Source organism: Neopsephotus bourkii, unplaced genomic scaffold (genome assembly GCF_033783945.1).
Source record: "Neopsephotus bourkii isolate Nb327-2 ecotype Australia unplaced genomic scaffold, CSIRO-AGI_Nbou_v1 NB_1810, whole genome shotgun sequence".
In the NCBI taxonomy this organism is placed as follows: domain Eukaryota; kingdom Metazoa; phylum Chordata; class Aves; order Psittaciformes; family Psittacidae; genus Neopsephotus; species Neopsephotus bourkii.
Window position 1 is genome coordinate 474,895 of NW_026902283.1, and position 26,656 is coordinate 501,550.

Below are 26,656 nucleotides of genomic sequence, written 5' to 3' on the forward strand. Positions count from 1 at the left end.
TGCTGGTACTGTTTAAATGCCCACAGATAACATAACTCAAGCTGCCTGGTGCCTGAAAATGAGTGTTAGGGCAACCAACAGGAACAATAAAAATCTGTTCAAACAGAAAATCCACAAATCCCACGGATTTGGAGCCTCCCTATGGATTTTCCACAAATTTTGCTGTTTTCAGCAGAATCGAAGCTTTTATTTTAAAGGTGAATTGCAAAGCTGAAAAGAAAATTGAGTTAATAAAATATGTGCTGAATCCCCTCCTGTCCTTTTGCAGCTTCCTAACTGGGGCTGTCAGTCACATATGTTAAAAGCTTTCTTTTTTGTAAAATTAGGAAAAAAAAAAAAAACAACTAAAAACCAGAACAAGCTCCCTCTGAGTACCATCTAATGCCTACTTGCTAACTTCAAGAATAAACATTCTTCACACTATTCTAGTGACTCTGAAGTATTTCTTAAATCCATTAATTTATATTCTTCAAGATAAATGATATATATCTTTTTTAAGAAAAACGAGAGTATGTGTTCTGGGGAAATTGCAAGACTATAACAGATACAAGTTTAACTTAAGATTCTGATACAGGTAGTTTGAATGAGGAATGGCTATTGGTTGTAGCTTACAACCATCAAAGTGCTTACAGTTTTGAAACAACAGCTGTTGTGAGAATTTGATTTGTGGTTAACTCAAGAGCCATGAGAGAGTTTATATAAAACATTTTTATATAAAAATATTTCAACTGGCATTCCTTATTTGCGAACATTTAGTGATAATCCTTAGTAGTTGAGTAAAAACAGGGAAAATATTTTACTGACTAATCAATAAATTAAAGCTAGATCCCAAAATGCTGATAGTTATAAAAGTAACACTTCTGTTAATAGCTGTGAATTTTTAAGTAAAAAGAAATCCCTGAATTATTGTACATGTGTCATTTTTAATCTGTGCATTTTATGATAGAAAGACATCATATTAAAATTGCCATTTTTTAATTTTTTTTTAGTGTAAGTGAGCTGTAGTTTTGAAGACTGTGAGAACCTTTCTTTATGTTCCAGTAACCTTTTTTTATTCTAGAAGTGAATAACAGGTGCAATGTAAAAACTAAACCAGAAGATGGACCCTAGTGAAAAGATTATTGGCAAAAATTTTTGTTCTGTATTGTTCCATGAAGACTACTTCTTGCTATGATCTCTTTATGTTTTTCTTTGTAGTATTTTTTTTTCTTCATTGATCTTGACTTGCAATGACTGTTCTTTGCCTGTAATTTTAGTGAGAAAACAAACACTTTTAAAAAGGAAAGGGCATTCTTTGATTTCTAAGTGCAGATGTTACCAGTATTTCAACTGTCTGACTTCTTAAACACCGAGTTTTACTGATTTGCTGGTAAACTTCAACATTTTTAGCTGATTAAATAAATGTGAACTCAAGGCAGTTTAGAGATAAGATAGAGTATGATGCTGAGATCTTTTTGGACAATTAGACTTCCACCAACTCTGAGAATTTCTCACAAACCAAGATTCACCTGTAACATTATGTGTTTAATTGGAACATTGTGGAAAGCATTGGTCATGGTGCCATGCACGTGTTGTGTTTCACAGGTAGGGATGCACTACTTCAGTTATTAATTTCTTGTTTCTTAGGCCAAATGAGCACTGTCTTTAGCAGGTCACAGAAGTATTTCATAATTGTTACAGCGGAACTGGTTTTCTTGTCTTTTTAACGGAACTCATCTGTACAAAGAATAATTTCCATTACTTTATAAAGTGTAAACCATGTTAAAGTATTGATACTGTACGAAGAGTATTATATAGGATGTTGATAGCATATGAGGTATATTATGTAGGATGTTGATAGTATATGAGGTATATTATGTAGGTATATTATTTTGGCAATAGTAGAGCAGTTGCGTTATTCAGAAGATTTCTTTTTAATGAAGTACTATGTTTACACATAATAAAAATATGACTTTACTTGCATAATCATATATATATATATATATATATATATATATATGTGTGTGTGTGTGTCATGGTTTAAGCTAACCCAGGACAATATACTTGACAGATAAGTGCTTTCTATAGCACTGATCAAACTGATGCCAGTGGTGGCATTCTTACAAGAATTGTTCTTGTGATACAAAATGTAAAAATATTATCTATGTCAGCTACAGTATAAAATTTAGACAACTGTTCTATAATAAATTAGACCAGTTATGGCATAAATGTAATTGATTGAAACCTAAAAAGATGAAAATTGCAGGATACTTACTGATTAAAGTAGTTATACATGGGATAAAATGCATGTCAGCTTGCACCTGCTTACAAATGTTCAAATACAAGCTTAGCTTTACTTGCATGCTTACAGCTAATTGCTTGGAAATGGTTAATCCTCAACTTTTTAAGTCTATGTAATACACAATTAATAGTCTCACTAATTTTTTTTTTTTTTTACATTTTATTTCATTTTAAGGTATAGATATAAGGCATCCCTGCCCATGGCAGGGGGGGCTGAAATGAGGTGATCTTAAAGTCTTTTCCAACCCTAACTATTCTATGATTCTATGAAATTAAACTGTTCTTCCAGTAACACAGTGGAATTATTTGCATGTAAAGCAAAGTACAGAAGTGCTGAATTGGAGACTGTGCTTGTAGCAGAGATAATTAACTTGGTCAGTTATGCCAATCTGTTATCTCTATGTTAAAATAATGTTGAGCATCATAAAATAGATTTGATATTATAATATTCATTATTAGTCAATTACCTGCTTTGCTTTTTGAATCAGAATAAATGTTTCCAGTAACATCTGAGAGTGAGTTGATCATCTGAAATGGACTTTCATTGCATCATGGGATTCAGGTCCAGTGTGAGATCTAGTGCAAAAATAAAACATCTTTGCTATTTGATTTGAATTTTCAAGACTTGCTTTAGCTCAATTTAAAAATACTTAAGCCCATGCTTAATTGAGGTACAGATGTGAGATAATAATGTAAGAGTCATTTTGGAGTCACTTTCTTCACTTGAGAAGTAATAGGTAAAGGGAGTAGCTTACTAGGAGTATCCTCACTTTGTAAGAATGTAAAATTCATCAGCAGTGGGGAAGAAATCAGCTTAAATATTCTTTAAAATAACCTAGAGCTCAGATCATGCTTCTGTAACTCTGAGTTAATATACCTTACTTTCCATTCTTCACAAACTTTACAGAATTTAATAACTGCTGTAGCAACTATCACTTTTAATTTGCTGAATTAGTTTTCAGTAGTCCTACTATGAAACTATTATGTTAGTGATTGTTGTGACTAATTGTATGGTTGAAATTAAAAAATTAGTTTTACAAAATATGCTAGGCATACTGAAATACATACTTGATCATACTGTGGGAATGTAGGGAAGGTTTTCCAATTTGTGCAAACATCAGTGTACTTAATTCTATAGTCTTCAGGCACTTGGCTGGGTAACTATATCAGCTATGGCATAATGGTCATGCTTTAACTGTTCAATATGGAAGAAGTTCACACAGGTCCTAAATACTGAGTCAAGCTTTGATTATATTTCAAAATCCATCTGATAGTCAGTAAACTCATTCTTTGTTTAACCGTTCGTGCATTACATAAAAATTACTAATTTTTTTCTTTTTGTTTTACCTTTACGTAATAACAGTTTTTGCTTTCAAAGTTATATCAGGCTTTTCCAATTACATAAAAAAGAATGCTGTTTCTTAGAGATGTGAAAAAGCTTACTTTCCCCCCATTCAAAACCAGAAGATTACAGATTTCTTTCTCTAAGGAATATTTTTGCATAAGAGATATTTCATCCAAAAATCAGAAAAAAAAAAAAGGGGGCAAATATATTTGTGCACCTTTAGACATGGACCTCTCCAGTGTGGAAAATATCACTCCATGCTTATGTGGTGCTAAGTCAAAGTAATAAATGTCAGGTTTTTAGAAGTCATAATTGATTTAGGAATAAACTATGCTGAATCAGAACAAAGATCCATTTAGCCAAAGAATCCTGATTCTGACAGTGGCCAGAAGCAGGGTAGTTCTAAGATACTACTGTGAAACTTTTCCTGTTTCAAACAGTCTCAAGTGTAAGACTTATTTAGTCTCAAAGTTCATTTGGCCTGTTGTGTTTAATGCTCTTTGGTGTATTTTTCGTCTGTGAATAGGTCTGGCTGCTTTGAACTTTTTCATACTGTATGATGTCTTGTGGCAATGTATTCCTCAGTTTAATCGTAAGCAGTGTGGACAGTATTTCCCTTTGTTTATTTTAAATCTGAAGTCTTACAGTTTCGTTTTGTACCTGCGAGTCCTTGTCATATGAAACATAGTGAATAACACCTGTAGCTTACATTCTGTTGAAGACATTTCTGTCTTGTGTTTTTTCAGAGATCATTTTCAGGCTCATTCAAATCTCCATTTATATTTTAATTTGCCTTCGATACAAAATGTCCATATCCAGGTTCTCTAATGGCATTCTGTCTATAATACTTGGATTCTGAATCATGAACAGACTTTGGAAGAAGTAATACATTAGGGATCTCTTCATGCACTGGAGAACCAGAGGGATTTGATAGCCCATTTTCACTGAAATCCCAACTGCAAATGGTGTGCTCCTTCTGTCAGCATATTTATATAGAGGGTATCACAAAAATAAGGCATAGGGACTCTTAAAAGGTCCTCTTAACCACCATTGTGTTCTGACATAGAAGCAATTGTAGACTGAGCTATGGTGGTTGACTGGTGAGTGAACTGCATAGTTTTTCCAGAGACAAAGAATTTCCAAAATATTATTTGGCTTATTATGAATGCATTGTTCAGTGCATCTGTGAAGATCAGTTCCCTGAAGTGATGTATTTACTGTGTGTGCTTGTGTTTTCTGCCTTAAACAAGAAAAAGGAAGCAAGGAGCAGGATATTGTTACCAGAGCGTCCAGCCCTACCTAGCAGTATGTCTTCAGGAGCCCCCTCATACCTGCATGCAAAGTATGATGTAAGCAGGAAAAATTGTTCTGATAGTGGGAATCCTGGCTTTTGACTTTTGCTGAGTCTTGCATCCCTGTCCTGTCGCATCATGTACATGTGGTCACTTCATGTGACAGAAGAGGGCTTATGAAAGGCAGTTTTCCAGCTAGGGTTTTTTCTTGCTGCTAAAAAAATTCTTTCCAGTCTGCTCTTTTCTTGTCTGGATCTGAGGCGCTCCTAGAAAAGGGAACAGCCAGGAAGGATCCTCAGTCTGGTTGAATCACCCTGATGGATCCTTTGAGGCTCAGATAGAACTATTGGAAAGAGGAGGATTTTGTTAGCATTGAGTGTGGCTCAATGATTGCTTCTAGACTTAAAACATTCTGCAAATCAGTCTTTAAAGTAGCACTGTTGATGACATTTTTATGTATAGAAAAGCAATTTTATGTAATGTTGAGGTTTTGGAAGAATTAAGTTATTTTGTTTCTCTTCAGAGATCTGCTCATTTTAAGTCAGTAAAAAAGAGAATCTGTATTTGCTTGTGAAGGAATACAATAGGTAGAGTAGAATGTCAGTTGATCTTTCAGACAATTTGGCATTGATCCTGCAAACACCTCAGCACATGCTTAACTCACAGCCTTTTTTTACATCATTAAAACTACTAACTACTGTGAACTCAGAGTTCTCAGTTGTAGTTTGCAGTAGCAGAGCATTTGAATATGATTTGTTTGCTTAAAACATGCATTATATAGAGACTGCAGAGCAGACTCACTTGGGAATAATGTTGCCATTTCATAATAGGGAAGAATGCTGAAATTTAGAAATGTCTCAGCCAGCTAACTCCATGAAACATTTTTGGCGAGATTGTCTTTTTTGAATCTGGCTTTCAATGTAATAATTGCAAATCAAACAAAGTTGAATATTTGTTTTATTTCAGGCTGCTCATATGACAGAATGTACTGTTTTGTATAGACAGGTGATATGGCAGGTCAGAAAAAGATTCTGTATGTCTGTGGTAACTGTATTTTAGAGTGTCTGATAGTTTTTTGTAGAAATCATTTGGTGATCTCATCAACAACAAGTCTATTGTTTCATTACTATCAGATTCAGTGATTAAATCAGCAGAATGGAGAACATGGAGGGAGTGCTGTTCACTTTACAATCATTTCCATCTGTTATAAATTTTTATCAGATGTTGGGAAACAGCAGGCAAAACTCAGAGCAAGTGTTGTAATCAATTTCCAAGAAACAGTGGTATGTAATTGGCATATATTGTGCTCTGAGTTTAACCTGTCCATTTAGGTATTTAAAATGTCCTTTGGTATAATGGTATTCATAGAGTATGTAGAAAGCTGTTTCCATCATTCACTGGGTTTTGGGGATTTTTTTATTTTTTTTTACGTCTCAGATGCTGATGTAAATATTCTGGTACTTAATAATAGTGAGCACTGATTGCACTTCTCATAAAACGGAGAGTCAGAGTGAGACTTGGAGAGGAAAATCTCTATTAGGGATACACAGCTGTTCTAAGTGTCTTTGCCTCCATTGATGAGTATCAATCTGCAAGGGGAATTGGCTGCAAGTGGCCAGGACCATTTGCTTCAGAAAAGTGGAAGAGGAATCCATCAGCAATACATGTCATTTGATTTATAATTAGGATATCCCAAGGAAGGAACTCTTATATTTCTCCTGAAATTAGCTTTTAGTGTTAATGGTTGTAAATAGATGTTTCTGCTTTTCATGTAAATGCCTGAGATCCTTTTAATAATGTGAATGCTTTTATGCCAAAGAAATTGTCTACAAAAGAATTATATGGTCTAACCTGAACAGTAGAAGATACTTTATTTTTTTTTCTAAATTACTGAGATTTTACTGGGTGTCTCCTTGACTCCGATATTAGACATATGCAGTATTTTTATTTTTCATACCCTTTTTCTTATTTCCTGTCTCTCACTTTCTTTCTGATATGAATAATTTATTTTGCTCTATATTCATATCAGGAGCAATGTTTCATGGTGGGAATAATCTTTGTTATCCTTTCTGGAGTTTCCTGTATTACTGTGTTGGCCATTTTAACATGGGATATCCAGTTTCATTTATAGTATTCTAAACTGATCAATATTGTCATAATACTTTCTGTATTATTCTCCTTAGTAAGTGTACATTTTATGTTATTGTTTTCCGCAACTACATATTATTAGAGGTCTTCATTGAGCTTTCACGACTGACATTCAGAGGCTTTTCATGAACTCATTCTGTTGCTATAGAGCTGTGTAAGGCATACAGGGATTTCCCTCTACAGAGTCTCCTTTGGTTTTGTAAGAGAATACAACAGAATTTCTGAGAATCTGACTGTGCCATTTGTTACAATCTCTATTACTAAGTTAAAACCATGAGAAATCACTGTATTTTGTCTGGGCTAGATTGACCTCCCAATTTTGGATCTTCCAGAAATGTTATCATGTACCTCGCTCAGTTTTTTCATAGTATTTAACTTGAACTATGATCTTTGCCTCGCTGAAAAGTAATTGATTATTCTTGTCTCAGTTTAGCTATTTTTCTTTCACCATGTGCTGTGTTTTCAGTGTTTCTCACATTTGCTTTTTCTTTTTTAAAAAGCTCATCATAAAGACTTTTTAATCATTTAAAGCTGTTCACCTTGTCTATTGACACATTCACCAATGCATTGTAATGAAACTACTAGATTAGTGAGACAGCATAGAAACTCACTGTTCATGATGGTGTTTATTTTATCAATTGCTTAAAACTACTCGACAGAAGCTACTATGGTGTTTACTGTGCTTTGCTTCATCATCCCTTTTGTTGAAAAGGTACAGTGTTTGTTACTTACTAGTTGTCCAATAAAACATTGTTTTTAAGGTTAGTGGGACAGCCATTCCTGAGTTCCTGCCAGAGGATTTACTCTGGAGCTTCATCATACTTTTACTGGCTGATATCACTTCTTTTCACACCTCTGTCTATGGTCTTGTGTCATCTTTATGTCCAGATCAAATCAGGTTCTTAGAGAGTTATCTCACTAGCATCTTTCTCAAAAGATGACACAAATCAATCATTTATATTACCAGCAGTGGTTTTATTTTACTTTATTATTCCCTTTAATCCCATGTGACCTAGTGACCTGTTGCTGCTTTTATGTTTCGTTGTTTTAGTTAATTCAATCATTTTAGCATTAATACCTTCAGCTGTTTCCTCTTTAAAACTCATCATAGTTCCTTTTATAGGTCATCTAACATACGACCTTCTGAAGTCTATTCTGACAACCCTAGCTTTAGGTTTTATCTCTTAAGCCTTGTTTAGTCACACGGTTTAATTCCTTGACTTTCTGTCCCTTTCTGTAAGTTTTGCATTGCATCTAATACTTTTTTTGTTTCACAGGAAGCATCCATGTTGCATCTAAAGCATTTAGTAGTAGCATTTAGAACTTGTCTAACTTACCTGGTGAAACCATCCTTCTAAATTTTGATATTGATTTATGGATTTAGTTTGCTTACTCTAAGATGGTAAAACAATATAAAGTACAATGGTCTAGATTTGAAAGTAAGAATAATTCAAGGCAATTGTTAGTGGCTAATAGAAAAATACGTTGACTTGGTTTACTAGAAGAGATTCTGATTAACTAACTAGCATTTTTCTTGGGTAAATGTATATGATGAAACTTACTCTGGATTAATCTGTAGGAAATGGCTAAAATGAAGGAGAAGGAAATACGGAACAAGAACTGTAAAATAGGTAGGAAGTTACTTAACGGAGAGCTTATGTTGAAAGAGCAGCTATTGGTTTTGGTCAAATTTATTAGGATAGTTTTAACTTCAGGTTTTCAGTAATAAATATAAGAAAAAAAACCAAAACACAAACAAAAAAAAACAGAACAAAACAAAGTTTATTAGAAAAAGCTTGCAGATAGTACAAAGTTGTAATGTTAATGAGATAGAAATGTCCTAATGGAAATCTGTATTATCCCGAAAGCTTGAGTGATAGAAATAGGCTGAAACTTAACAGTCATAGGATCATGCATTAAGGAACTAAAACAAGAACTCATCCTGCAAGCTGTCATTTGAAAGTGTCAGAGGAGGAGGAAAATCTCTTAATTACAACAGCTTTGAGGGACCATTGTGGTATACTATTAGAAAAAAAAAGAAAAAAGACAAATGCATTTCATATCAAAGATTAAGCTAGGCATTTTCAATCCAGATAAACATGTCATTGATCTGTATGAGAGGTACTGTCAGTCTCCTCCAGTTTTTCTGTTTATTTGTTTTAGTTTAACTGTGTTGCCTATCTTACATTAGCCAAAGTTATGTTCTTCTCTTACACTGGGAAAATCTAGGTTCTGATGTCTGTTCCAGGATCTGCTGTGAACATAGAAGTACAGACAGTGCATAAAATCAGCCTTAGCCTAAAATCATGATATATACTTCTATACATGCCCCATGCATACATCTGCATTTTCTGGCAGTGTAACTGGTGGCTGAACAATGTAAGTGAAGAAAGTTTGTAAGGAAAGTTAATACCTTCTGTTAAGCAAACTGTGGAAGAAAAATAAGCTAGCTGAAGAAGAGCTCGTGTACCCTGAAACCTGTGGGGTTTTTTTCCTTCTCCATCTGTCTTAGTTTCTGTAATGAATTATATTGCTTCTCTGTTAATATTTTTCTTCTCCTTGTGTAAGTTTATGCTTCATGCTCAGTCTCCAGGCCCTGCTATTTTGCTAAGCTTCTCCAAGCAGAGTAAAATGGTAACATTCTTCATCAGTCTCAGCCTGTGAGAATTCATTGCCCAGTACTGAGGCTGCTGACATACAGTGTATAGTCCAGTATGCATAATTACGACAAAATAAAGTGCCAGTTATCTGATGTTTTAATGTTGTGATACGTTTATTTACACTTGGGCTTATGAAATGGAAAAACAGTAATGGTTGCCCATGTAGTCTTTAATGAGCATGCTGGTCCTGGTAGAGTTCAGCATTGAAATCTCTCATTAGTCTTAGATAAAATACATAAATAATGGCAATTATAGAATCATAGAATAGTTAGGGTTGAAAAGGACCTTAAGATCATGCAGTTCCAACCCCCCTGCCATGGGCAGGGACACCTCACTCTAAACCATATCACCCAAGGCCTCATCCACGCTGGCCTTGAACACTGCCAGGGATGGAGCATTCACAACCTCCTTGGACAACCTATTCCAGTGCCTCATTCATCCATAAACTCTTTCAGTATAGAAATTTTTTAAACAAAGAGTTGCATACTACTTGCAAACTGTAATATTCAAAGTATTGTTAAAGTCAAAGCCAGCATTAACTGTTAACATTAGCACAGGTGTCCAGAAAGGGTTCAGCACCTCTATTAAAATACTTAATTTACAAGTTTCCTATGTCAAGACCTGCTGAATATGTCTACACAATTTTTAAATCATATCTTTATTTGAAATATGACTGTGATGTATCATTTGCAGAAGACAACAGATGTATGTCTGACTCTACAGCAAAACTAGGCTGGCAAAAATACATAGTCATATTCTAAACCCATAATTTTCATTCTTATTTTCACAGTTGTAAAATTCTTGCAGTGCCAGAGATGAACAGTAATGTAATCCAGACAGAAGATTTTTGAACAGTAGAAAAATCTTAGATATACACGCCAAATGGGGGAATTTGCTGCCCATCCCAAGAACTGTGTAGTATGCAGGTTACCCAAAGGCAGAAGGGGGTATATCAGAATAAGTTTCAAAACTGACATTATAGAGCAGATGTTTCCCTTGAGTCTTCCACGCATTCTGCAAATATCTTAGTTGTACAAGCATGACACATTCTTTCAGTATACTGTTAGAGTTCTTTGTTTGAAAATACTGTATTTTAACTTAGAATTGAAATTCTTAAGCAGAATATTATGCATATTTCAAGAGTGTTCTAGCAGAAACTAGAAGTGATGGTAAAAGTATCATAGAATGATTTGGGTTGGAAGGGACCATAAAGATCATCTAATTCCAACTTCCATCCCATGGACAGGGACATCTTCCACTAGATCAGTTTGCGCAAAGCCTTGTCCAATCTGGCCTTAAACACTGCCAGGGGTGGGCCAGCCATGACTTCTCTAGGCAACCTGTTCCAGTGTCTCACCACCCTCATAATGAATGACTTCTTCCTAATATGTAACTTGAATCTTCCCTCTTTCAGTTTAAAGCCATTTCCCTTTGTCCTGTCACCACATGTCCTTGTTAAAAGTCCATCTCCAGCTTTATTTTGAGCCCCCTTTAGGTACTGGAAGGCTGCTCTAAGGTCTCTCCTGAGCCTTCTCTCCAGGCTGAATAACCTTTCAACCTGTGCTCCAGCCCTTTGATCATGTCTGTGGCCCTCCTCTGGACTTGTGCAAGCAGATCTATGTCCATCCTGTTGTGGCCCCAGAGCTGAACACAGTGGTTCATGTGGGGTCTCATGAGAACAAAGTAGAAGGGGAGAATTACCTCCCTCTAACTGCTGATCATGGTCTTTATGACACAGCCCAGCATACAGCTGGCTTTCTTGGCTGAAAGCACACACCGACAGGTCATGCTAACCTGTCATCTGAATAGGTATTCATTTTCATTATCCGTAATACTATTAAGGTGTCCAGTTGTCAGTTCTAGAATGACCTTTCCACATGGTAATGATAAGATAGGCATTAAAAAATATCATTAATAAATTTAAGATGCTTTTTATGGAATTAATATATTTCGGGAAAGAAATGTGTCTGCCTGTAATAAGAGGGAATTGAATCTAGGGTTTTTTTTCCAGGCTATTGGCTTATGTTATGAAGGGGTAATATTGTACTACAGCTTAATTTTTATTTGATTTATCTGAACTTAAATTAGAATAATTTATTCAGCTGTGAAGCTAACATGATCAGTGTTAAAGTACTTCAGTATTCATTGTATTTTGTTAAGATGTTAAAGGATGCTGCTGATGTAAAAATTAAATTTATGTTACAGTTTTTACATGCTTTTATTATTCATAACATTTTAAAATGACTATGTAAAATGTGTAAGAGTTTTTTGTTTAGATTTTTTTTCTTGTTCTGATATATTTACATTGAACAATACAATGTAATTATAACATCATAAAAAGAGGAAGGGAAATAACATGCTTTGCCATAAAAAAAAAATATTTTATACTCAATATTACAGAAAACAGTGCTTCCCAGAGTTAATTCTTATTTCAACTACAACATGCCTTTTAGAAGAACACCAAGTCCAATGATGCAGAATTTACTGTAAACTTTCAGTTGTTCAGTCACTGAATGGTTCCTCTATTATAAATTCACATTTATCTTGGGGAATCATCTGACTGTGAGGCTATCTGTGGTTTTTGCACCACCTAATTACTTAAGTTTTGGAAGAATGTGGCCTTGTTTAATACTACTTGTACCAGGATCAGTGCATGACGATGTACTAGGGTAACCTCAAGCACTTTGGGCACCTTTAGGGGCCTATGTGAAGTTTAGATGGGGAGGGGTGAGTACTCTGAATTGTAGTGAATTTTAGACTGGAGTTGAGATAAATTTGGAAATGAATAGAAGGCAAAAATTTCAGGCAATCAAAATATAGATACCAAGTGAATTTTAGCATCTACTAAGTTTTGTCATCACTGGATGAGGAATATCTAAATCACAGGTTTGAGTATATACAACCACTCACAGTTGAACACAACCTAAATCACAAAGTGTCTCTCTGTGTCTTACTTGTGGCTGTGTGTCATATGTATTTTCTTAGTTATAGCCAGTTATGATGTATGTGAATGAGTATACAAGTACTTACGTATATGTATGTAGAGAAAAAGTGGTGGTTTTGTGTTTGTGCATAGCAAATATAATCATATGGTCACTTATGCCAAAGTCACAATTTGTGTTTATTTCTCTAATCAGTTCTCAAATACACTACAGTTGTAACTGATGCTGTTTAGTGTGATTTTGTAGGTAGTAGACAACTGTGTTGCCTTTTGGGGAAACTGGAGGGAGGGGATGACACAGGTCTAAAAAGGCTTGACTTTTTTGGTTTATAAAAATAACTGACTTATGACAGTGTTTATTGTATTTGTGTCAAATATTTGTTTAAAAGCCACTAACATTCTTATTTTTAAAAGGTCTTTATAAGAAAATAATAGGTACATGAGAACAGACTGTTGCATATTATTTGAATTGAATACCTAAGTGGCCACAATGCACTATAAAAACCCTTGTAATACAACTAAATCCCAGGTTATACAATTGGAAACCAGAAATGCAGGTTGTAGCTGCATTATAGAACAACTGCTGAATGACGTTTTGGAAAGAAGTTACTAAGAGGTTGGTTTAGAGCCATTGTGAAAAGTAATGTGAGTGCTCAGTGCTGAGATGGATGTTCCTTGGTGAGTTAAAACTAAGGTAAGTAACTATGAGCAGAGTCTTACAGGAATGCTGGAACCCATCAGTTCCACTCAGAGACTCATGTCCAATTCTGAAGTCCACATCCAAAAGAATTGTGGAAATACTGTGGGGAGTTCTGAAGTAGACAGAAGTAATTAAAGCTAGGAGAACATCCTTTTCTTTAAAAGGATCTCTTAAAAAGTATAAATTACTTGTCTGCTAAAGAGAAGCCTGAGTGGTTACAAGGTAACAGTGTAGAGGTGTTTGTTGATCATGCATTAATAAAATATAAAAATAGTTTACAAGGAAAGCTGATGCCTTTACCATGCATGGTGTCTTTAGGGTGTACTAGGTTTCATCCTGAAGTTACCCAAGTTCTCTTAGGTCCTAGATTCTGGTGTTCCTGTCAGTCCTATCAGATTGGTGCACAGACCTATCAGGCCAAGCTACACCTGAACCAAAATTTCAAAGGTATTCCTAGACTGTATTTCACTTGAAAATTTCTAGAGAAAACAATTTTGTTTGTTCTGAGAAACTAATCTGAAAATTCTGGAGTTACACGGTTCGTTTTGAAACAGCTTGGCTGGATTTTTTTTTGTTTTATGCAGAATGAATAATCTTATTTCAGTCAACTCTGAAATAAGTAGAAAAATAATTCTTTTGATATTGCTGTTTCATTCTAGTTTCATACTTCAGTAGGCGGGGGGGGGGTTTGTTGTTTTCTCTCAATGCTTCTTACAACTAAGTGGCCTAGAGAGTTTTGGCAATGTTACTTAGAGAAAGAGAATCTGACCTACAATTCTATCTTCAGAAAGATTCAATATATAGTTTACTGTATACATGCATGCATATACACACACATATACACAGAGTTATTTCTGTGCTTGATCTTGAATATGGTTAAGATGGTTGAGACAGTTATGACCATTGTGCTTGGCCCTAGAATCATATAAGCCTATTGGTAAAATTGTTTAACAGCTTTTATATTCCAGGACATTCCAACTTCAGCCAGCAAAATGTACTGAGGGTTGTGTTGTTAAGAGGTGGTGGTAACAACAGAAAAATAATTAGGCTAAGCTACTTCAGATAAAAAGTTAGAAGCTGTTGGTCACATATAAGCTAGTGCTAGACAGTATTTGGAATGTTACTGCTTTTATTTACTACAAAATGTAATTTATTTTCAAAAGCTATAAAAATTAATTACTGATAGTAGGAAATTTGGTCCGTGTTGTCTTGTTTTTATTGTCTAGACGTTTCTTTAAGTTGAAATCCAGCTTGGTACTTCAGCAATTTCACAGAAACATTCTTCACAAGCTTTGGAGATAGAAGATTAGCATTTTAAAGAAAAAGCTACATTTCTGTTTTCAAAATAAGAAATTTAGGAAGGAAATAACATTTTGGTTTTGTATGCAACTTGGCAATGCCATTTCAGGGAGTGAGAAAGTAGTTGCATGTTACTTGGTTTTTTTCCACTTGTGCCTTTTGGCCATTTAAAATGATGGTAAGTAGGCAGGGGAAGAGATTAGACCTGCTCTGAAAATACTTCTCTGTGTTGAGGGAGGACAGCTTCCAGAGTGCAGGAAGTGTCGAGAAGAGGAAGAAGGAGGGAAGCAAGAGAGTGCCTTGCAGCATAGCAGCAGTACTGAGAGAGCAGTGAGACAAGCACGGAGCAGAGAGAGCTATGGCTCTGTAGCAACATAAACTTACCAGGGACAGGAGGCAATCGTGTAATGGGGCTACAAACCAGCAGCCGTGTTATATGAAATCTGACTGCAAGTTTGCTGCATGCAAAGACCTTTCTTCAAAAACAGAGGGAGTAGGTACAGTCCACTATTTTAATTCTGCTCTGCGTCATCAATTAGACATTTTTCTGTTTACAAAAAGTCAGTTATTTCCAGTTCTGTTCCAGTATAGCCTGACTTTCCTACCAGTCCTTGTGGTTTGCTCTTTAGCATGCAGGCTTTTTGGAGTACCTGTCTTATCAACCTAACTTGGTAAAGTGAGCCTATGAATTAAAAGCGTAGAAAGCATAGAGTCCGTAGGGAGACAAGTATCAGTGTCCTTTATTGACCTAGCACTGATCATAGAGGGAGCTTGAAAAAACATTTTAGAATAAGGCTTTCTAGGAATTAGGACCTTCAAATGTCTTTCCATTGTTCATATGTCATTCCGCAGTAGCATAAGATAACTAAGAGAACGTGTGTCCCTCTGTCACGAAAACTTCTGATGTGTTAGGGTCTGTTACTCAGAGCAATGTTTCTGTCACTATATTCTGGCTTTCTAAATATTTTAAGCGTACGACATTTATTGACACTGAATGTTGTTCCTGCTGTACAAATTCTATGAGAAGATGGTGCAGTATGCTCGATTAGTGTTATAATGCAGCTTGCTTACCATACTATCCCCCGTTCTAAAAACAACAGTTACTTGAATTAAAGATACCTCTTCATACTTATATGATTTTCTTCTCAGTATAGAAAAGAACTGTAGTCTTATATAAAAGCTGTTAATGTGGCTTAGTGTAGCTCCTGCCATGCTGTTGAAAATTAAGACCTACTGCTATAGTCAATTGTTTGAATACCTTTACAGTGGCAGTCTAATTTTTCTAGTGCTTTTCACAAGCTTGGTATTTGTGCATACATACAAATAAAAATGAAGTTCAAAAGTAGTCAACACCCCACAATTCCAAGTTTTTGCTGAAAAAAAAGCTGTCATATTGTGAGTAATGGTATTATAGATGAGAACTGAGGTACATAACACCAGCTGCAGGGAGAGGCTTGCATGCCACGTCCCTGAATTGTAATAATTTCTGCTACTCATTGCCTTTGATGAATACTAAATCAATCAGAACTTTTTTTTTTTTTTTAGGCAGAAAATACAGATTCCATTGCCAGAAAAAATTTGCAGCATTTACCAGTTCTTTTTCACTGATAACCATTTCACTGGTAACCATTTCACAGAAATAGGGATAAGAAGGTGAAATTCAAGACATTCCATTTAAACATAGAAAAAAGCTTTTTTTGCATGAGGGAGGTCAAGCAGTAGTTGCCTGGAGAGGTTGTAGAGTCTCCATCTTTGGATGTTCAAAACCTGGCTGGACAATGCTATTGGCATTGTCTCTTTTTGGCCCTGCTTTGAGCAGGGAAGCTGGGCTGGCTGAACTTCAGGGGTCCCTTCCAAACTACAAATCTGTGAAGACAGATATTTCATTTGATATTGGCACTATGACTTGCAAAATTTGATGTCTTCTTTCTCTGTTATCACCTGATTTTTATTTATTTTTTTTAATTTGTAAAATTAAATTAATTGTCATATGCAATAGTCTGTGCTTATATACATATTACATCTTTGAAACTTAACTACCTTGCCTGTCTATCTAAGAAATCCAGGATGGCTTACTTCAGTAAATAGAATTTTATAACACGTGTAATATTTATTTGGCATTGCCTCTGTTTCAGGTTTTCTTTGTGTGGTTCTCATGGTTAAATATTACAATGTTAAATTAAAAATACAATGGGGGTTCTTTCACATCCTTGACATACTTCTAATAGGGTTTTAAAATAAGTCATCTGTTGTGTTCTTTTGTTGTCTCTCAAATGAAAATATGAACTTTTGTAGGTTCAAATTGATTTTTAAGCCATGTTCCTAGCATCAGTGAGTCAGTACTTTCTCTTTGTTTATATCAGAGATTTACTGCCCATTAACTTTGATTCTGTTTCTCTTGAGTGGCTTTACATTCCCAGAAGATTAAGTTCTTGTAAATATTTTTCTCTTTGCAGTGAGGAGTTACGGAAAGAAGCGCGACAGCTGAAACGTGAACTGCTGGAAGCCAAGCAGAAAAAAGAAGCTTTAAAACCCAAAGAAAAGGAAGGTAAGAATATGGTTTACAAGGTGTTATGTAGCTCTCCAGTTAACATTCCTATTTTAAAGATTTTTTAGTAGTTTTGGTTTTCATGTGGATAATTATGGACACTGTATTGTTGAAATGTACTTTTTTTTTCCAAGAAAACTGATTTTCCATAAGAATTATAGTAATGTGAGGATGTCAGTATATAAATTGCACACGTATCATTCGCTCTTTCAAAGGAGGTAGTACTTGTCCTTCCAAGTGTTCTGTAGTTACGGATGTGTATTTGGGCAAGCTTCTGCATTTTGAGTATCATAGCGTATATTCTTTGTTGGGGACATAGCTGTTCTCACCTCTGACTTGAAAAGTCTTCATAGCATTCTGACTTGGAAGTGTACTTAAATGCAGATGGTCAACTTTCAGCTCAGAGCTACTGACTTCAAACTTTTATGCATCTTTTGACACAAGTGGAATTCAAATTCAGGAAGTCGCTTCTTTTTCAGACAAATTTTGTATTTTTTTTCTTAAATAACAGTTTAGCTTAATAAAAATTAAAAATAGAGTATCTTGAACTTGCATATGAAATCAGGCACCAAATTTTACAAAGTAGTGGCTCTGAAAGATTTCTAGGAATCATGCTCAAATCAGTGGATGAATATAAGCACTTATTGGTGAGGTAATGAATGCTGTCACTGGCCATATAAAAAAGGAACTGCAAGCAGAAGTGTAGTAAAGGTAGAGTAGTCCATACATACAGGTGTGAGAAATTTTATCGAATAGTGCCACATATGGCACTTGTAATACTGTTACTTAAATATTATTCTTATTCTGGTGCCAGTTAAGCCAGAGGACTTTCTACTGAGTAATTTGAATAAATCCACCTTTACAGTGACAGATTAAAGTAATACTTGGGCAATACTTATAGTCACTACTGTGGTACAGTTTTGAAGGGTACCTTCGAAATAAATAACAGGTAGGAAATAAACCTGTTGAAATTCTGTAGATAACAGCTAATGGTGAAAATAATCTTGATATTCACAGGTTTCCTTTTTATAATTGCTGTCAGAAGGGGTCAGGAAGGGGTCTGTTCCAGTACGTCTTGAGAAAGATATATGGCAGGAAAGAACCTACTCAACAAGTTGTTGGAGTGCCTAACTAAGAATTCTAAAAATAAACATGTTCTAAAATTAAGACAAAATTAAAAAGACATTAAATGGGATGCAAATGGTGAAAGGCAAAATGATTAATGAAAATACAGTAACAGGAGATGAATGAGCAAGAAGAGTTTTTGGTTGTCTTTGGCTAGACAAACAGGAAATAAATGCTTGTTTTCACTCTGTATTAGTGTAGCGGTTAACTTTGATCATACAGTTACATACAATCAGGGCATAGAAGGAAGCATTCAGGTACAGAACAAGTAACTAGGTACTGCCTAGCCAAATTACGTGCCTTAAAATTTGAACTTGATGGCATTCACTGCAGCATACTAGGGAGTTGGCTAAAGCAGTTCCAGAAACATTAACAAAATGCGAACAAAATGTGTTAAGAGAATTATTTGTAATCAGAGTAGAAAGAAAGGTTACTGAGGAATCTGTTTGTGTGTTAGATCTGGAGAAAACAACAGATTACCTTTATTAAATTTGTGGACTAAAAAAAAAAAAAAATGGGAAGATGAAAGATAAAAATAAAGAAAAATGCAAACTTACATTTGTGTTTTGTTTCCCTTCCTCTAATCCATGTTGGAGGTTTTACTGATTTGATGCAGTAACAAAAGTGCTTCCTTTTTTTTTTTTTTGGTAGGATAGTTTTGTGCTGATTTGGTAGACTGCATTATTTCATGGATGTTAAAAGCCAGGTTCAGGTAAATGAAATACATTTACCTTGGGAAATCCTGGGAGAAAAAAGGTTATTGTAAGAGATTTGTATGTTTCTTACAAATTACAAGTTGCACAAACACAAGATGTTAGGTAGCATTTAGCAACTTAATTCTAGGAAACATGGTACATAGAATGGTGAGAGCAGGTCAACAGTGCCATGGTGTTGAAAAAAACTAAAGGGTCCTGTAAAACATATAAAATGGCCCTTTATATGCAAGACGGGCTCATTTTCTATTCAGCCTGAGCAGGTCTTCAGCCTCAATCCTTTGTCCCGTTTTTGTGATTGCACTTGAAAAAAAGATGCAAGGCATTTTAAGGGAGCACAGAAGAGGGTAACAAAGGTGACTGATGATCTGGAAAGCGTAATATTTGAAGATTGTAAGAATTGAAGCTGTTTAGTTTAGAGAAGAGATTACTTTGTAAACAGGGACATATTAGCAATCATCAAGAATGTTAAAGGTTACCATAGGAGGAAATTACATAATCTCTGTGGAGGGGACAGACAATAATAGTCTTCAATTGTAGCTAAAGAGATGTAAGTTAAAATTTAATGAAAGCTTCATAAAGGTAAGTATTGGAATAGTTGATTTACAAAGTGGAAATTTTCAATAGGAAATCAGGCAAATATTTCTTAGGACTGATGTAGAAAAGGCTTATTCTGCTTTTGGCAGGGAGGGGCTTAGATGTTCTGTTTTTTCAAGATTCTGTTAAGCACAGCTTAATCAAAAGAAAAGCAAGATGTGACCTGGCAGGATGTTTTGATGGAAGGAAAAACTAGCATCTTGTTAGTGGTGATAGTAGTTAGGTGGAGGCATTACCAAAAGCATTGTATTTACCATCACTTTTGGCGTCTTTAAATAAAGCAGTTAAAATGAAGGACTGGTTGTAGGTCTGCCAAAATAATTCATTAAGGCAGTACTATTTTTACTTTTTGCTTTCTCTTAAAATCTGTTTATCTAGTGAGCTATTTTGTTTATACCGTGAAAAGAGAAAGGCAACGTCCTGATATTTTTCTTTTTGCGAAAGTCTTGCACAAAGAAATGAAATTCACCATATGATCAAAGGAAGTAAAAAAAATCCTCTTGTGATAGCAGATCAGCTTTTACAAAATGCACACCCGAAGAATAAACGTAAGAACTCACCAAACAGAATTTATACGATCTTGAGGGAGAGGAAACTATTCCTACATTTAGCTAGATTGAATATGTAGTGCTTAAAGGTGATGATTGATAGGCAGATGGGAGCTATACTGTGTAACTGGCATATAGTTTGGATTATAAAGGATTCTGGATTAAATATAAGAACAGGTTTAGCTAAGATACAATTCCACAACACCAGATGTTTAAAAGATGTCAGAACACAATTGTGAAATATCTGAATTCACTGAGCATTACCACATCATCTTTTCATTAGACATTTAGTTGAACAATACGTAGATGGTCCTCTGTCTAGCTGTGGATGCTTATTGAGACCAGTAGCATAAAATAGTTGTAAAGTTGCCATAAATACCATGTATTTTGACAATACCAATATAACAAATTTAAAAATGTTATCATCGAGGGAAAGTATGTAAACAAAATATTTAGTTGTGATCATATTCCTTCTGTGAATAGCTAGTTTACCCAAAAAGGATGGCTTTGTAGGATATCCACAAACAGTTTTGGGGAAGAGGTTTTGTTTATAAATAAATAAGATATATTATCTCCCATTCCCGCTTCTAAGGGATTTCTCTGGTGTCTAATAAAAGCCATATGTTAATAGCTAGGTAAATAATCTGAACTTACTTTTTTGGTTTTCTTCATCCATGCTTTAGTGTTTTTTCTACCTCTAAATACTTTTCCCGCTCTCACTTTGGATCAAAAGAGCACAAGGTAGAGATTCAAGCTTAAGGAAATTTTTTTAATCTGTCCTTAAAAGTTCAGGAGTCATATTGTCTTTGCTTATTTATCAGGACAACAGCTCTCTTGGCAGTATTGCCAAAACTCAGACTAAGAACGAGGAACTGAGCTTTTAAATAATTGAAAGATTTTTAAAATGTACATAAGTGTCTTTTGCAGCATTTTGCAGGTTACGTTTTATATGTCATTTGAAGTCCCATTTACTGTCTTTCATAAATAGATTATTTAGTAAGGAAGTAGATCTATTTAATAAATAAACTTACTGTCAAAATTTGTTCAGTAAGGAAACTTTCTGCCTCTTCGGAGTCAAAAAACATTAGCATAATCTGTGCCTTGAGATGCTTGGTTCCCGTTTGTGACATACAGGAAAAACGAAGATTCTAGAAATACATTTTTGAGAATCTTAGGTTTTATTATTTAAAAGTAAATAAAAACTTAGGTTTTCATATTTAAAAGTAAATAAAATGTATTAAACTGTCAGCCACACCTGAATCTGCCTATCATTCTCAGACATTAACCTTTGATGATTAAACAGCATGCTTAAATTATATTATAATACAAAATTAATTAGGTGATGAAACTATCTAATGTTTTGCTGTTGGCTGCCTTTATCTCAACTACAGCTGATGTCAAAAAGTATGAAAGTGCTGGCAGCATCAACTTGCATTTGCTAAATATCTCTTCCCATAATGCTGTCTCTCTCATTAATTACTAAGATTTTTAATTTTGTTAATATGGAGTTTAAAATGGTCAATTTTCACCTCTGGATTTTACCTGCTGCATTTTAGAAATCATTCTCCAGATGTCCTTCACAAGTCTATCAGTCTGTTGTCATTTAAATTATACAGAATATCTCATCTGTTGGAAAGAATAAGTACAGGTGCATGGTAGGTACATTTCTGGTAAGGGATGGAAGTACTTGCAGACTTCAAGGAAAGTTGAAATTTTAATAGGAATTTTAAGGAAAAGGTTACATCTACATTAGTGTCTTACTGCAGACCAGATGTGCACTTTGGATGAAGCCATGCTGGAAGGATGCGATCCAGGGGCATATCTGATTAGCTCCAATTGGTTGTCTGAAATAGAATAGCCTCCAAAAGGAATAGAGAAATAGGCTGAGGCCATATCCATCATGCTCACCTCAGCTGTACATAGTTTTTTGTTTTCTGTGTTTTGTTAGCCGAGATGCTAGCAATTTATTAATTTATCGCAGCACCACAATAAATAATAAATAACTCTCTCTACCTTAAATAGGTGAGAAACTGTGTGTGTGAGGTGTGCGCCCCTCCTTTTCTTTTCTCATCAGGACCAGCACACACACACCTTCAGCCATATAACTAGAGGTGACCCAGAAATACAAAAGTGATCCAGAGATAACTGCCTAAATTTTTAAACTGTTTGAATCTGTTTGCACATATGACAAAGCTTTTATTTTCATCATAGTTTGTACGGAGCTGAATGCAGCTTTCTGAAGGTTGCCTTTTTTGCTCTAGCCAGATACTCTCATTTTTTCTCTAAAGACTGTTGTAACATTTCAATTCTGAATCATCAGCTTTGAAGAAGATACAGATTAAAATTGAGACTGTACATTATAAAAGTAGTTTCTGACTGCTAACCTAATAATACTGCTGTTTTGTGGCAATATTGAAGTACTTAAAGCAGCATAATTTTATTGAGCAAAGGTCTCAAAACGCTGAAGAATTGTAAGTATTTGTAAGTATTTATAAAATTAGCATGGTACTATATCTTAAACTTCACTCTGACTGTGTAATGTTACCTCACTAGATTGTAATTCATGGTTGCTGTGTTATCAAGATTGAAAAAAGGACTGTGTATTTACACTGGATCTTAATGACTGTTGGAAAAACATTGTTAGAAAACCATTTATTCGTAATGAAGTAGCAAAAGTAAATGTCACTAAATACCAGATTATCTTACAGGAAGTACTAGTTAGGAGGAGCGAAGAAAAGGTGTGGAAAATGTAAATAAAAATAAATTTTCGTGTTCGAATGTTAATTTTTTAATTTTTTTTTTTTTGTATTAAGGAAAAATACTCTAATGCACAAACTTATAAAGAAATTGGGAAAAGATATTTCAAGTTCATACTAGAAAACAAACTGAACATGAATTTACTTTATTACATGGGTATAATTCTATGGTCATTGCTGCAAAGGCATTAACTGTACCACAAAAAAAGATGCTGAACAATTGGATACAAATGGAAAACCTCCGTCCCCCAAAACTAGCGGAAGGCTGCATGAACTAATTTATTGGGAGATACTTGAAGATATGCCTAGTTTAGGTAGGGAGTGGGATGGAAGGGTGGAATCTTAAGTATTTAAAGACAGTAAGTGAAAGGAATTAAGAATACCTTTATTGTGAAACAGACATTTACATGTGAAGAACAACAGAACAGACTTTAGAAACACTTTAGTTTGAATATAATGAAATCTAACAGCAGTAAAAAACAGTGGTTTACGTGAGCAAGTGATTTTGCCCCAAAGTTAAAGCATTTATTATATCTCACTTCAGAATTTTTTGTTTATTGGCCTGGATTTTCACCAGTGCAGTAGAGCTGTCAGCCTGTGAGACAGTCTGCTAGATGTATAACAGTTTACCTATTCCCCATCAGTTTACATATAAGAAATTGCATATATTTAAAGTGGACTGCTATCAGGAAATTAATGTGCATGTAGAAAGAGGTTTTTTCCATTATTCTCTGCCTGTCCTCTTGGGGAATGTGGGATGGAGAGTGAAATGTGTCATGCTGTATCAGGTATGTCTGTGTCAATGGTGGAGACACTTGCACAGTGTCTGCCTACACCCTGAGCTGGCTACATTAGGAAAAAATGCTAGTTCAGAGGCTATGTAACTGCATTAATATGATTCTGTGCTTGATTAATAAAAACTGCATCTCAGCCAAAACTTGTGACCGTAGCAGGAGAAGTTCACTGAAGACCACAGAATTGTGAGAATAAGACTGCTTAGGTCACACTGGACTTTTTTGCAGGATCAGGATTTCAGAGGTCATTAATGAACATGTGGCAGCATGACACACATATTTTACATTCACTTGCAGATCTGTATTAGTTTTGGTATCACATTTAGTATCATTATTTCAAATGTTTCATGCCACGTACTGTGCGTACTTTTTTTTTTTTCTCCCTGTATTCAGAGTTTAGAGTAATTAAGGAAGATTGGGGGGTGAAAATTTAAGTGTTTACATTGTTGCAACAGGACAGAGGAAAAAAGCTAATTCCCCCTGTACATATTTGATTATAACTAGCCTTCCAATTTGTGAATAAGATTGTTGACTATGCCAGACTGCTGTCAAGACCTTACTTTAAATAAGATGTTTTTCTTTTATGTGACATTTGCTGGGGTGATGCCAGAAATTACATCAAACACTATAATTTGAGTGCTGAATTACTTCATCATTTTGAAGTACTTAATCAAATATGTGAAAAAGATACACTTTTCAAAGTTCTGTAGTGTAAACCTCTGAATATGTTTCAATAAATTTGCTTTAGACAAATACCATCTGCCCGGTTGTTTAACCATATGGTAGTTTTGAATAGTAGTAGTATTTAAGAAGTATTACTTTAATTTTTCTTGTTAAAACAGTTTGTAAGCTATCTAATAATGTGGGGATAATGAAATTTAATTGCTACACATGAAAAAAACAGAAAAGCTGCAAAATACTATCTGAGCAGAGAAACATAACAACTACTGTAGAAACCAACATCCAAGTGCAAGAACTCTACTGAGGCATGAAATATTTTCTGCTTTGCTTTTAGTTGTGGTATGGTAATCAAATGATTGAAGTGTTTAACTCCCAAAATCTAGCAAGGATGCCAATTTAAGATTATCTTTTAATTCTGTTTTATTATTAAGTTTGCATAATGTCAGTGGCACTTATATCTGTAAGTCCTGTCTTATATGGACAAATGCTTTCTTGAAGCCTGAAATTTTAACAGAGTTTGCACCCTTGAGAACATCGTGAAAACAATGAAATCCACATTTTTGTGGTTTGGGAATTATGCAGCATACATACATTCAGCACGAAGATTTTGCAATATATACCATGTAGCTGCATAGTACCAGAGTATGCCTTTTGAATGTGTCACTTGTACAAACCTTTATGTTTTCTTGCCCTATTTACACTTTTTTCCTCATTTAATCTCATCGAGTAATACCCAGCATCCCTATTCAGAATCTTCTCTGCTGAAGTGAATGCTTTTTCCTCTTGCCTCTCTGTCTGCAAAAGAAAAGAAGACAAAACCCATGCTATAAGTAAGCCAGCTTTGATTTTAGTATTAATCCTAAGCATGTGCTCAAAATCAAATGACATTAGAAAAAAAAAAACCACGGTTTGAAGTGGGACTGTGTGCCTAAGCACTATCAAAGTTCAGAAAAGATTCATTAGAAACTTTTGCATATTAAAATCTACACTGTTTTACAAGTTGGTGGGCTCTGCTCTTTCAAGTAAACGTTTTGAAGCTCTAGAAATTACTTCTAAGATTTTACTGTTTGAGTTGGCTAAATGAACTAGAAAGTTTGTTCTACAATGGTTGCTTTTTTCCTTGTAGCAAACTGAAAATCCAGTAATGAGTCCAACCCTGGAAGCTCATTCTGTAAGCAAATCTATTTCAGTTATGCATGGTTACTAAATATTTCCTGACTCTCACCTGACTTGTAAGCAAACAGTGGCTCTTCGGAAACTTGAGCTGGCCAGGGCTATAATGACAGTAACTGAAAAGTAGTCAAAGGTGCAAAAAAACCCCACAGGCAGAATTAGTCCTAAACACAAGTATACTGGAAGTGTGTTATAAAAGGAACTAGAGATGTGTGCATGTCTTTGGGAATATGATATCATTGACATCACGGAAACATGTTGGGATGGCTCCTATGGCTGGAATGTTGGAATGGAAGGTCGTAGGCTCTTTAGGAATGACAGACCGGGAAGACGAGTAGCTACTTATGTCAGTGACAGGCTGGAGTGTATGGAGCTCTGGCTGGGGACAGGTGATCAGTCAGCAGAGAGCTTGTGAATGAGGTTCAGAGGGAGAACTGCGATAGGGGCATGACTGGGGGGGTCTGCTACAGGCCACCCAATCAGGGGGATTCTGTGGGTGAAGCGCTGTATAGACAGATAGAAACAGCCTCACTCTCGCAGGCCCTTGTTCTCATGGGGGCTTAAACCACCCTGATATCTGTTGGAGGGACAGTACAGCCCGGCACAAGCAATGCAAGAGGTTACTCGATTGTGTGGAAGACAACTTCCTTCTGCAAGTCATAGAGGAGCTGACAAAGAGAGGTCCCATGCTTGACCTTACGCTCACCAACAGGGAAGGGCTGGCTGGAAATGTGGTGCTCCAGGGCAGCCTTGGATGCAGCGATCACAAGATTGTTGAATTTGAGATCCTCAGGACAGTGAGAAGAGCGTGCAGCAAGCTCACTGCCCTGGACTTCGAGAGGGCAGACTTTGGCCTCTTCAGGAACCTGCTTAGTAAGGTTCCATGGGATATAACCCTAGAGGGCAGGGGGAGGCCAAGACTGTTGGTTGATATTCAAGGATCACCTGCTACAAGCTCAGGAGTGTTGTGTTCCAGCTGGAACGAAATTCAACAGGAAGGCCAGAAAGCCTCCATGGATGGATAAGGAGCTGCTAAGAAAACTTATAAGGAAAAAG

General features: G+C 35.4%; 1 protein-coding gene across 1 annotated transcript in view; it reads left to right on the forward strand.

The window, feature by feature from the left end:
• Positions 1 to 26,656, forward strand: part of CWC27 (CWC27 spliceosome associated cyclophilin) — a 128,049-nt gene that overhangs the window by 72,678 nt on the left and 28,715 nt on the right. Inside the window, exon 11 of the mRNA XM_061342661.1 lies at positions 17,122 to 17,213. Coding sequence (XP_061198645.1) covers positions 17,122 to 17,213 — 92 coding nt within the window. The remainder of the gene's footprint in view (positions 1 to 17,121; positions 17,214 to 26,656) is intronic.